This window comes from Trachymyrmex septentrionalis, unplaced genomic scaffold (genome assembly GCF_001594115.1).
Source record: "Trachymyrmex septentrionalis isolate Tsep2-gDNA-1 unplaced genomic scaffold, Tsep1.0 scaffold60, whole genome shotgun sequence".
In the NCBI taxonomy this organism is placed as follows: Eukaryota; Metazoa; Arthropoda; class Insecta; order Hymenoptera; family Formicidae; genus Trachymyrmex; species Trachymyrmex septentrionalis.
This window is the reverse complement of record NW_017305779.1, coordinates 1,800,566-1,812,907: the sequence shown is the minus strand read 5'-3', so window position 1 is coordinate 1,812,907 and position 12,342 is coordinate 1,800,566. Positions and strand designations below refer to the sequence as shown.

At 31.4% G+C, this 12,342-nt stretch overlaps 3 protein-coding genes across 5 annotated transcripts in view; 1 reads left to right on the top strand and 2 right to left on the bottom strand.

Moving 5' to 3' along the window:
* Positions 1 to 2,938: 2,938 nt before the first annotated feature.
* Positions 2,939 to 6,821, top strand: LOC108752383 (calcium and integrin-binding protein 1-like). Its single transcript, XM_018493184.1, has 5 exons — positions 2,939 to 3,081; positions 3,551 to 3,653; positions 4,718 to 4,865; positions 6,040 to 6,164; positions 6,708 to 6,821. The coding sequence occupies exons 1-5, from the start codon at positions 2,987 to 2,989 to the stop codon at positions 6,819 to 6,821; spliced, it is 585 nt and encodes a 194-aa protein (XP_018348686.1). The 5' UTR covers positions 2,939 to 2,986.
* A 1,246-nt stretch (positions 6,822 to 8,067) lies between these two features.
* LOC108752484 (E3 ubiquitin-protein ligase TRAIP-like) lies at positions 8,068 to 10,997 on the bottom strand. 3 transcript variants are annotated; one of them, XM_018493326.1, is made up of 8 exons: positions 10,717 to 10,997; positions 10,374 to 10,580; positions 9,543 to 9,917; positions 9,357 to 9,455; positions 9,137 to 9,259; positions 8,776 to 9,049; positions 8,519 to 8,653; positions 8,068 to 8,431 (listed from the first exon to the last, which is right to left on the bottom strand). In XM_018493326.1, the coding sequence occupies exons 2-8, from the start codon at positions 10,484 to 10,486 to the stop codon at positions 8,231 to 8,233; spliced, it is 1,320 nt and encodes a 439-aa protein (XP_018348828.1). In that variant the 5' UTR covers positions 10,487 to 10,580; positions 10,717 to 10,997; the 3' UTR covers positions 8,068 to 8,230. The 3 variants fall into 3 exon arrangements, with proteins under 3 accessions (XP_018348828.1, XP_018348827.1, XP_018348829.1); XM_018493325.1 differs by having other exon boundaries at positions 10,822 to 10,997; XM_018493327.1 differs by lacking the exon at positions 10,717 to 10,997 and adding an exon at positions 10,662 to 10,713.
* A 545-nt stretch (positions 10,998 to 11,542) lies between these two features.
* The window catches only part of LOC108752649 (bestrophin-4-like), a 10,916-nt gene continuing 10,116 nt past the window's right edge, over positions 11,543 to 12,342 (bottom strand). The window contains exon 11 of the mRNA XM_018493648.1: positions 11,543 to 12,342. Coding sequence (XP_018349150.1) covers positions 11,696 to 12,342 — 647 coding nt within the window. The 3' untranslated portion in view covers positions 11,543 to 11,695.

Sequence of the window (12,342 nt, the reverse complement as noted above, 5' to 3'; positions counted from 1 at the left end):
TTATTGACAGATTAAAAAACAGATAAAAAATATGAATTGTTTAAAATTCACTATTTAAAATTCACAAAAATTGATTAATTATTTTAGTTTTACGTGATTGTATACAAGTAGAATAATTATTTCAAATACATAGCGGAAAAAATTGTAACCGATTTGTACAGAAGAGCTATAAAAATATCTCTTATCGCGTTGTATAACACACAAAAATAAATCAGCTACATGTAATACATTTGGGCTTATAAATTATTAAGTTTCAAAAAAATTGTAATTTTATATCTGATTTACTGTACATTACTGCTACCTAATTGTTCTTAATTAACGAACAATTTTATTCAATACGTTTCTTTTGTACGACTTTAAATATTTTTATAACATTAATTTTATACTTTAATTTAATTACTTATCTATTACATATAAACGCTTTGATAAAATTTAAATAAAACAATGATTTATCATTATTTGTCATTATTTTAATCTCAAAATGACGTCTAACATTGTGTTGTAAAAATGACGTCAGCTTGCTATGTAAAAGATTTATAACCTTCTTTTATTACTGACATTCCATTAGTACATTTGTTCTAAACCTGTCAATATTTTAATAAATTATATATTAAATGTGTACTTACACTTGTTCAAACAGAATTAAAATTTTTAGATGACATTGCATAAAGCTAATAGAAGATATCAATAGACAATAATTACACTTTAGTTTATCTGAATGTAGAATTAATGCAATGCCTCCGTATGAATATCCGTATTTTTTTTTTAAATACTAAGTGCACTGGCATAAATGCCGCCGATTGTCCGCGCGTCTTTGCGCGGCGGCCGAACACGCCGGTATATTAATCTCATTATGCTTACCGTGGAGGCAGAGATCATCGGCTCATTCGTACAGACCTTGCTTATTCGAGACTATTCGAGTATCGGACGAGCGGGCTAATTGTTTTATAGCAAGACCAGGCAGTAGTTTTCCTCTCCCGATATGCGGTCCGCACTTGGCGCAATATTGCAATCAGCGTATCGTTGTAGCTGTACGCCGGAAATCGTGTCGCGAATATCATTGTCGCGAGTCCAGGGATAATCGACAATTTGATGTTTAGTCTCTAACGATGTACATTGTGATGCTTGTTTTACATCATCGCGATCAACGACACGCGGCTAATCTCCAAAAACACTTAGAGAAACTTTCCACAGAAAATATTTAGTGCTTTTCAGCAAGAAAAGCAGAGTATTTTTCATTTAATGATAAAAGTTGACATAAACATTCGATATACCTCTCTTTGCATTCCATGAGTCAACAAAGATAGAATGATACTTGTGTCGAGTTGTGTCATCAGATAGAAAGCATTCATAGTATAAATAATAATCATTTTATCATTTGTTTGGCAAATAACAAGAACAGTAACTGTGTCATCTGTGTCTCTTGCTAGAAAGCATCCATTATGTAGCAAATAAAGAATTAAAGAAATTTTCTACACGATATTACACTCTAAAAAACATATATTTAACACCATGAATGTTAAATATCATTTTCACTTATTGGTGTTAATATGTAACATTAATATGATGTAAACTTAACACTATATTGAATTATTTAAATCAGGGTGTTAAATCCTATCTATAGTGTTCAATTCATCTCTATCTTGATGTTTATATCAACATCAACATTATGAAAATATCGACATGGTGTTAAATCCAGGCTTATATTTTATAAGTACATCCATTTATATATTTTTTAGTCTTTTATTCTTTAACTAAAAGCAATATTCGTCCTCGATATTGCATAAGCGACTAAGAACATGAACAAGGTTCCTGGCATATCTCTTTACCAATTAAGACGTTGCGAGCGTAACTATGGACCACTCGAAATCACGAGTTGAATGTCTACGGTTACGCGACTCGGTTATCCCGCGTGTTTTCGGTACTCACCCGCGGTATTAATCAAGCTCTGATAGCGAACGCAATTTCACGGATCGCGGAGAAATCGGTTTCTCGTTGAGAAACGCGCTCAGCAACGGATGCCTCCGCTCGATGAGCGCGCAAATCGCGCGATTTCTGTGCGTTTTCCAATCAACGATCGCCTCGCCGCCGACGCTGATGATCTAATTAAAGCCCGCACGCGGAATTCCGTACATTCCACGTGTAATCGGTTTAAACGTTTGCGCGCATCGCACGGCACCGCTTAATTTCTAAGCCATGAAAGAGAGAGAGAGAGAGAGAGAGAGAGAGAGAGAGAGAGAGAGAATACGGACATACCTTGAGCGTATATAAATCTCTGCCCCGCACGCGCTTATTTACGCGCGTCGTAAATATGCATTTGTCTCGAGATGTGGTAATGAACCCGCCGAGAGCAGCCAGGCAGCTAGTTAAACAACTAATTAAAACGCTGTCGCGAAATTGATCGTCCGTAGATTATTATTTCAGCGGTCGACGAGCAGAAATGATTAATACACTCCGCGCGCGTAAGTCGCGAAGCTCACAAACAAGTAAGCGTACTTTTTTTTATACAGAAATATTCCTCGACAAATCTGTAAATCTTTCGAGGTAAAAATGTTATCAAAGAGAACATCTCTCTCTCCTCTCTCCTCCCTCTCTTTCCCCTCTCCTTTCTCCCTCTCTCTCCCTCTCTAAACAAATTAAAACTGAGGAAGATATAGACAAGGTGAGACATAAAATAACATAAATTATTTCATTGAATTTACTTTTCAATTTCAAGATATTAATATGGCGCTTATCCGACTACTGTAAAATTTTATTAATATAAATGTCCGGATTGTAACCACGATCGTTAAATTGATGCTCCAATATAACTGTAAATGCTATCGTCGTTAAGCAGTTAAGTGCTCCCGCATAAAATTGATAGTACTGATATCAGCTCTTTTTTTGTAGTCACATATTGGAATGATAACGTGCGTTATCATTAATGCGATATCAGTTAGATTAGTTGAATGGTCCTATTTCAACGTATTAAATCAAAATTGTGTCCATGGGTAATACGGGTTCTAAAGAAAATATTATTTCAGAAGAAGCTCTCAACGAATACGTCGAGTTGACGTATTTAAACAAGGTTGAAATTTGTCAGTGCGTATACATATGATTCATATATTATACAATATAAATATTTTATTGGGCCATCAAGGTAATTATGTAGTAAACTTAAGCATGATGAGCAATTCCACAAAAAGTTTTAACATATTAACAAGCAGATATTGCATATATATCTTATATAATTAATTATTTTGGCAGTCCATCAAAATTATTTTCAGATTTGTATCTAGCTTTTTAAATAATTCAGGAAGATTATGCATTTTCTTGTGTATATATATTATGACATACGAGCAATTTGGAAAATATTCTAAAAGTGAAAATATTCAAAAATCAATTCTCATTAATCCTTTTGCAAGATATTTCTTATTTTTAATATGTACATTAATCGTTTTTATAATCTCTATCTCTCTCTTCTGTGTTCTATTTATGTTCAGATAAATATAACTCTCAATTAATGTATTTTAGTATACTTATATTTAATTGTCTAACTTATCATTATCAGAATTTATAAACGTCTCGATGATCTGGAACCAGGCATTCTTAAACAAAATCTTCATTATCGTTTTTCTGTGAAGCAAATCAACAAAATTCTTCCACAGATTCATGTAAGCTCTGAGTTTTTAAGCTCTGAATTATTGTTTAACATTTCGATATGCAAAATATACTTTTTATTTTTTCGAGAATCATTTTACAATTGAATTATAATCGCATTTTCAAAAAACGGTGTTGAAAAGTTCTGGTAGCAAAGAGCATTGGATTATCACGGTACACAACGTTTTCGTTAGCTCTAAACATCGCGTATATTGCGCAGCAATAAATCCTTCTTAAGCGATGGTAAGCTGCTACTATTTTTTTCCTGCGAGCTAGAAATTTCGTTATTTACACGAGATGATGATTAACTGCGATAGGAGGAACGAAACATATTGTATTTTTCAAATATTATACAGAGTATCTCAAGAGTTCTTGTTCTTATATACCATTAATTATTAAGATTTAATTAAAATTGCTATTTCAAAAACCTATACATATATTATGATATGTAATAGGTAATAATATGATGATATTTAATAAGCAAGAGAATAAAACATAGTGTATATATAAATTGAAAATTCTTGAATGACTCGAAAAAAAGAAGGCTTCTGTTTACTCATCACTATTTTAGATTGTGATATCAGAAACAAGAAAATACATATAGAATATATTTCAATGCAACAACACTTACGTTTGATAAAACTTATAGAATATATCAAAAACTTTTCTTTCGTTTTACTAATTAATAAATAATTATATATTTAGAAATTAAATTATGCATAACCGAAAATGAAATGAGCTATTATATGTTTATACAGCTATAATAAACTGTCAATTTAATAATAGATAGAAATAAATATAATTTAGTTTCTCTCAAAACAAAAAAATAGTTTCCAATATATTTTATAAGTCTATATTCTATCGAATGCAAATGTTTTATTGAAAAATATTTCTATTCAATTATAATTTGTAAGAATTTTTATTCTTTCTCGCTTCTGCTATATTCACAATACTTTTGAGATAGTAGTGGCGAGTGAGAGAACAGGAGCCTCAAATATTTTTATTTCTAGATGCAATTTATTTAGTCTTCAAGAAAAACAAAAGATCATGAAATATAGAGCGTACGATATATTTTCAGTGCAATCCTTTCTGTGACGTGATATACCGCGTGTTCTCGTCGAAGCAGGATGGACATTTAAGCTTCGAAGATACTCTCGACCTCTGCTCAGCATTCTCCATGAATTGTCCGCAGAGCGTTCGGGCTGCATGGGCTTTTGAAATTTTCGGTAAACTCACAGATACAATTGAATCTATATTTGCAGCTTTTTGTGTACGCAAAATTCTAACTTTTGTCACGGCAAATATTTGCCATCCGCCAATCCTATAAGCTCATTAATCACACTCGTGAACAATTCCTCAGTCATTAAAAATACAATTACAAAACTTCATTGTTTGCTGGTAGAGGGAAAAATGTCTCGATGGCAACTTTTACAGACGTTATAAAAGTTTCATCAAGTGCGTATGCGGAATGCCTTGGACAAAGCTTGTTTAAAAGAGTCTTCAAATTCAATTTATTGTATAGTATTGTATTGTATAGTAAGATAATAATTTGTCTAGGTGCTCCGAACATAGTATATTATAATTATGATAATTTGTAAGATATACAAGTTTGCAGACCATCGTCGAGCATTCGTATAGTAGTAAACGGTGGCTTGCAGTCAATTTCGTTAATCGGAATCGTTTAATTTCACGGAGCCACGTCAATTACCGTAGAAATGGAAACGCGCTCTCGCAGCAATCTGCCGATGCAACTGCGACTCCATTCAGATAAATTGGATCATGTTATGCTTATGCAGTATGGAAAGTGTCATTTTGCACGATCTTCAATCATATCCGAGAGATGTGCTCTACTTTCCGTCATTTAAATTTCAAATTTATCACCTTGGTTTATAATAAATGTCGCTTATTTTGACATTACATAACGTGATGCACGATTTGACGGGAAATAAATCCTACCGTATAATATAATATTAATTGCATATTTATGGCATTGTGAAAAAAACTTTGTAAAAGCTTTTTATTTTTTATTATAAAAATTCGAAGCAATATATTTTAAATTTCATTAGACATAAATAATAATTAATTAATTAATTAATTAATAAGTAATACAATTCTAATCAAATAGATCAAATTATTATTCAGTTTAATTAATAGATTGTCAAAAATTATTTTGAACTTATCTTTAAAAACTCAAATTTTAAAGCAATACCGATAAATATTCTGTTTTCCGTAGTACAGATCGCGCAAAATAATTCTTTTCGCTTTGTACCGATCTCTGGCTCTGTCTCTTGTCAATTTTAATCATCAGCAGTTATACAAGCATACGCGCGTATTCGCGACTCGTTTGTTTCGAATGCGTGAACGCAAACAGCGACTAGTGCTGATCATCTTCATTTCCAGATTTCGACGGCGACAATCAAGTCTCTCTCGACGATCTGATCGAAACGGTGCGGAGATTGGCGGGCACGGATGAGCGCGGGCAGGATCGAATCGATCGGCAACAAGCGGAGGACGTAGCGCGGATGGTCAGTGTGCATTCCTGTTGTGCGTCCTCAACGCAACTACAAAGGATGAAATCGGGAAGCGATTAATCCTTTTGCCAAAAGCCGAGAGGCCGCTTTCTATCGCAACAAATTTCCGATAGCCGTTACCGATTCCGCGGTAGAAAGTAGATGAATTGAAAGGAACTGCCTTCTGTGCGCGAGAGGAGAAATTAATTCTGTAAAATTGCACTCGCGCTATCTTCAAAGCTGGGAATCGCTTGTAAAACTCTGTAAACTCTTTCTCCCTTTCTCCAATGCTTTTTTAACAAACAAAAAAAAAAAGAATTATTTTTACATTCTATTGTTGAAGTGTACATACCTTCTAAATTTTTATTACTACCTTTCTTTAAAGTAGTGCAAATAAGGGATTTAATCTATATATAAAGTACAACTTTCTTCCTTTCTTTTTCAAAATTTAATTTGGAGAATTTTTATTAATTTCTTTTAATTCATCTATCTTTTGCAAAATTGCAACGGATATCATATAATAATTCATGATTGTGTTTAATGGCCTTATTTTTTTAGATGTTACAAGAAATAGATCCCTCTGGCGCAGACAACATTGCGCCACAAGAATTTACACAGCTTCTTTCCAAAATGTCAGACTTCGCACATACGTTTCAATTTAAAATTAATTAATTTGGCAAAACTCTGTATGAATTCTCTGAAACTAATTTTTTAACTTTTTAATTTTAATATTTTTTATATAAAGAAATGTTTAATTATAGTAGTTATTAAAAACTTCTTTACGTGTTTATATATTTTATGATTATTTTTTTACAGTTTTATTAATTAAAATTTTATTTTAGAAATTGTATGTATTATATTATACTATAGTGTTACAATTAAATTATAATTTATTAATTCTTGCATGGAGCGCGAGCGTGGTGTAGCAAATAGCGCACTGCTATAGTAGAGATCCCGGATTCGATCTCCGACAGAACCGAAAATTTTCGTACACTCGTAACTCCTCTCGGAAGGCAATAGTAAATCATCGAATAGTATACTTGATCTTTCCTACCAAAAATTTTCGTTTAAAATCGACATTTAAACTGTAGATCTCCATATATCTTGTGTATGATCAGTGTGTACGTAAAGGTATACGAGAAGTCGCTTACGCGCTGGTGACAGTGTATGATAGAAATGAAGAATTCTTGCATTATAACATGTCAAATTTATATCAATATATTATATAAAAACATTGAAGCATAGTAAATCGTTGCTATACATTGTATTGTACATCATGATTAATTTATATATCACATTTTAAATTAATTTATATCATTACGTAAAAATTTCAAATTCTGTCACTCTACTATATAACGTCATATCTTATTTATTATTTCTACTTTTTATCTTTTAACTGTTGAAATTTTCAACTGTTTTAACATTTAATAAAATTAACACTTGTAAGCGATTACTGCTCATTTTGTTATATTATATAATAAATATTTTATTTTATTTGCCTCAAAAAGTGGTTTACAAATTTTTCATATAATGATTAAATATCGTTACTATACACATGTATGTATATATATATATATATTTAATCGATATTTAATCGTTATATGAAAAATTTATATAAATTTTATATATATATATATGTAGATACATATTCGATCAGAAAATTTCTGAATATATCTTTAATTATCAAAATATATCTTTATATATTTCAAAAATATATTTTTTTAATTATATCAATTACGAAAAAACAAGTAATTCAATAATCGAATATATATTTGTCTATGAAATAACTAATACATATAGCATTAAAAATAATTACTTTAATAATCATACTAATAATCGTAATCAAAGAATTCGTTACAAAATAAAATTTTATATAAAAATGTTACAAATCTTATAAAAACAGATACAATCATGTTTATTAAAATGCATCATCTAATCTGGATCTCTTTTTTAATATTCCAAAATAAAAGAAATACGCAATTCTAGATTGGATTGGAGTTATATTTCCAATCCTTTCATGTCTTGAGTCTTACGTCTCATTATAATTAATATTACATACAATTTGGGCACTATATTAGACACTATGTTAATAAATCAGTATAAAATGGCAGTAAATTACTGATTTTCTGATTATCACCCATATCAAGGTGTTTTGGTTTGCTCATCTTTGAATCCTCTCTGGTTTTCTTTACATGCGAGCTAGAAATAGGATTAGGAAATTTATCATACTTGGCATGTCCCCCGAAGCCATCAAAACTCATGCCACTGCCACTGGCAGTCTTCTAAAATATATAAATATGAGAAAAGTGTAAAAATAGTAACAAATACAGATATAATATTATATTAAATATAAATACAAAACAGTTTACTTGATTTAGTGAGTCAATTCTTGATTTTTTCACAAGTGTCGAAGGTATTTTTAAATTGTTATTAAATTTGCATCTCTTTTTACCATGGTCCCTTATCGAAAAGAAATCCTCCGGTTTATTCTCGGTACTGTCATCCTGTAAAATAAATATAATCCTGGCATAAATATATCCAAAATAAATTTAATAATTAATGATAAGTGTAATATTTAGTAAAATTAATGAGTGTAATTAAATAAAACAGATTGTAGTTTACATACTAGATCTATAATGCTATTACTATTTATGAGTTTTGGAATGTATTCCATTTTTGGCATATATTCATTCATTGTTTTATTAGATTTTACGGTATAAGATTCTTTATGCTCTTTTAAGTTTTCTTCCTCACAGTTCTCTTGCTGCACGGATATTTTATTACATACGCATTTTTGCGCATCTATTTGCATGTTAAAAATCTGAGTTTGTAAAGATATCTTTTCGGTTTCACTGCGTTTTAATTGTTCTTCTAATTCTGTAGAATGTTGTTTCAATTCACTAAAAATATATATGATAATATAATATCTCTAAGGAAACTGATTCTTAAAAAAACAATACTTTAATATATCAAGAACATTTATATACTTTTGTTTAGCACATTCCTGTATCAAAAATTTATTTTTTTTGGAGACTTGCATGAATTTTTGTTGTTCATTCCTACATTTGTTCCTCAACTCTTTGCTCTTCTCACGCATGCTGTCGAGTTCCCTAAAAATTCAATATAAAGTACATAATATTATATATCTTCGTAGATACATTGTACGCAAATCAATCATATATAAAAAAATATGTAAATATAGAATACTTTTTTAATATTCCTATGTATATCCTGAGTTTGCAAACGTCCTCTGTTTGCATTGTTATATCCTCCACATTAGAAGAATCATCTATTAGATTTTGTACGCTACAAAATCAACATTTAATTACAAGATTAAATAGAAATTTGAAAATTGCATGTACGTCTCTAAAATAAATACTATAATAAACATACCTTTTCAAGAATTTGAGTTTTTTCTTCAACTCTTCATTCTCTTTCCTATCATTCTCTGCATTTGAACATTGTTCTTTATAAGATTTAACCTGAATTTTAAGTGCACGAGTTACAGAATTCAGGATAGCTACTTCACTTTCAACTTCATAAACTCTATTTCTTAAGCCAGCTGTTTGATGCTTTAATTTACCATTGTCCTCTGTAAGATTACTAAGATTTTTGTCTTTTAGTTTTAGCTGGAAATTCAAGTTGTCAAGTTTATTCTGCAGAGATGCAGCATCTTCTACAATGCTGTCATTATTTGAAAAGTTGAAATATATCCTATGTATCGTACGAGTAGTTGTTATTACTCGACATTGTGGACAAGTCTTTGATCTGAAACAATTTCAGAGATAAAACTAAATGCTTCCAAAAGTGCAAACAATAATAAAAATTTTCAGGAATAATATGAAAGTTTATTAAATTTTTTTGAATGAGCCAAAAAAGAATTAGAAGAGAATGTGCAAATGTGATATGGCAGATAGCACACTGGTCTATTATGACAAAAGTCTCAAGTTTGATCCTGGTAGGAACCAAAATATTTATACTCGTGTCTCCTCTCGAAAAAGGCTGGCAATCTCCCAAGAATATCCTTGCCTATAGAAACACCTCCCGAAAAAGCCATCGTTTGGAATCGGCATTAAAAAACTATAGATTTCATATGCTTGTGGCAATTGAATAATTAGTGTGCACACCACAAGCATATAAGAGAGATGTAATACAGACCAGAGGCCTAATGTAAGAGGAAGAAGAGAATGCAAAAATCTTTGAGGCAGTAGGTATCCAAATTACCTTTCAAGCCATTGCAACAAGCACGCATAATGGAATATATGTCCACATGGTGTATGGAAAATATCATCGGATGGTACCAATAACTCGCTACATATCACGCACATTAAATTCATTTTTGTGCAGATCCGTTGATGAAAAACCGGCGAGGATATGGCTGATTGTAGGTTATGTGATAACTAAACTCCGTATTAGATTGTTAAGCGGCGTCTACAAGAGATTTTAAGGTATAAAATTTAAATTTTAAGCACTAAACCGTAAAAAATTGACCAATCATAGTATTATCCTCACATTCGATTGTAATTGATCAATTTTTTACGATTTAGAATTTAAAGCTTAAATTTACGCCTTCAAATTTCATTGTAGATGCCGCTTTTTATGGATTTTATAAAGTTTTCGCAATATTTTATTGCACGTTTTCAGGACCAAATTATGAGTTCTTTATTCATACCGTTGTACATTGAAAAAAACTTCACATGTCGCATACACAAATTACAAAAACGTTGATATTAATCTGATTCAGACAGTTCAGACCGCTTTGACAACCCGCTCTAACTCTAAAGTAAAGTACTCTGAACTGAACTCCGATGCCGAGGACGGATGGACAACATAATCAACATAAGTCTACAAGTCTGCCAAAAATTGTGACTTTAAATAGCACCATCTATGCTACGCATTTCACGTTACGTATCGCCACTGCTGCTAGTTCTTGTCAAAATACGGTAATATATCGACGAAACATTATTTTAAAAAATATTGTATATTAAAATAAATTTTTAAAATTTCAAAATTTAAATCTTAAACTTATAAAATAAAAATCTAAATTAAAAAATTGAAGTTTTTTTTTAATTTTAATTTAACAAATTTTTTATTGTTATAACTTCGGCGTAAATTAAGCCGTGTAAACGTTGTCATATCTACATCATAAATAAATTCATAAATAAATTATTCAAAAAATAATACATAATAACACAATTATTTTATTTCTTTGACAATACATGTAATATAATATTTACTATAATATTTACAATATTTACATAAATAACGCTCACGAATAAGCGCTGATACTTGCTCACAATTATAATTAAATAAAATCAATAGACAGAACATTTTTATCCTGGTCATCAAAAAATATAACGGTATATATCTATTACTATCACTTCAAATAATTTGTTGAACAAGTATATAGTAATTGAAAATAGTTTAGCAAAGACGTAATTTTTCTGCGAAAGAATCTTGCTAGTAAAGTTTCTTCAAGATTGTCACAAGTTTCATATCTCTGTTTAAATATAAAAAAAAACATCGTTTCCGAAATATTACATTATTTATAATTTAGAATCTTCCTGGTTTTTTTCCTGCTTACAAGAAGAAGAACCAACTTGGACATTTTGTGCAGTCTTTGTTTGCTCCTCTAAGTTGCTCAGGTTCGGCGAGCTCCAGGTCTGACTCAAGATTGTGCTCACCGTGGGTATACTATCGGTGGTTCTTCTGCAGTTCGATAGTTTGCCAGATAGCCTCGCCCGGAGAATACTCTTCTTCTTCCTGGAATCGCTGATCGACCGGTTTTGTCTCGTTATCAAATATTTCGAAGAACTCTTGATGCTCGAAAGACTAATTGGTTCATCACTAATCACAGGCATATCGATCGTCTCTGAAGTAAACGATTGCTGACAGGAGACCCGTGTGCATCGAGATCGGTGTGAAGGTCCGAACCACGAACCATTATCACCTTCCTCAGCGTTATCGTAGTCACAAATGTCTGATGTGTTATCCACTCTCTCTTCCGCAAATGCCGAGTTCACGACACCTTCCTGATTCTTCTCGCTCTGCGATGAAATGCTCGGTTGTCCCTCAGAATCCGTGGAAGGTCGACGATGCAGGCTCTTGAATGAATCCTCCGCCCAGGGATCTTCGATCTCAACGACAGTCGACGTAGAAATTGCAGGCGTCGGAATCGACGATATATGAGCAG

Coding starts and splice junctions, on each gene's coding strand:
- LOC108752383 (XM_018493184.1), top strand. CDS start 2,987: ATGGGTAATACGGGTTCTAAAGAAAATATTATTTCAGAAGAAGCTCTC. Junction 3,082..3,550: donor AACAAGGTTGAAATTTGTCA/GTGCGTATACAT, acceptor TATCATTATCAG/AATTTATAAACGTCTCGATG. Junction 6,165..6,707: donor CGGAGGACGTAGCGCGGATG/GTCAGTGTGCAT, acceptor TTATTTTTTTAG/ATGTTACAAGAAATAGATCC.
- LOC108752484 (XM_018493326.1), bottom strand. CDS start 10,486: ATGAATTTAATGTGCGTGATATGTAGCGAGTTATTGGTACCATCCGAT. Junction 9,456..9,542: donor AAACTCAAATTCTTGAAAAG/GTATGTTTATTA, acceptor TTGATTTTGTAG/CGTACAAAATCTAATAGATG. Junction 8,654..8,775: donor GTAATAGCATTATAGATCTA/GTATGTAAACTA, acceptor TTTATTTTACAG/GATGACAGTACCGAGAATAA.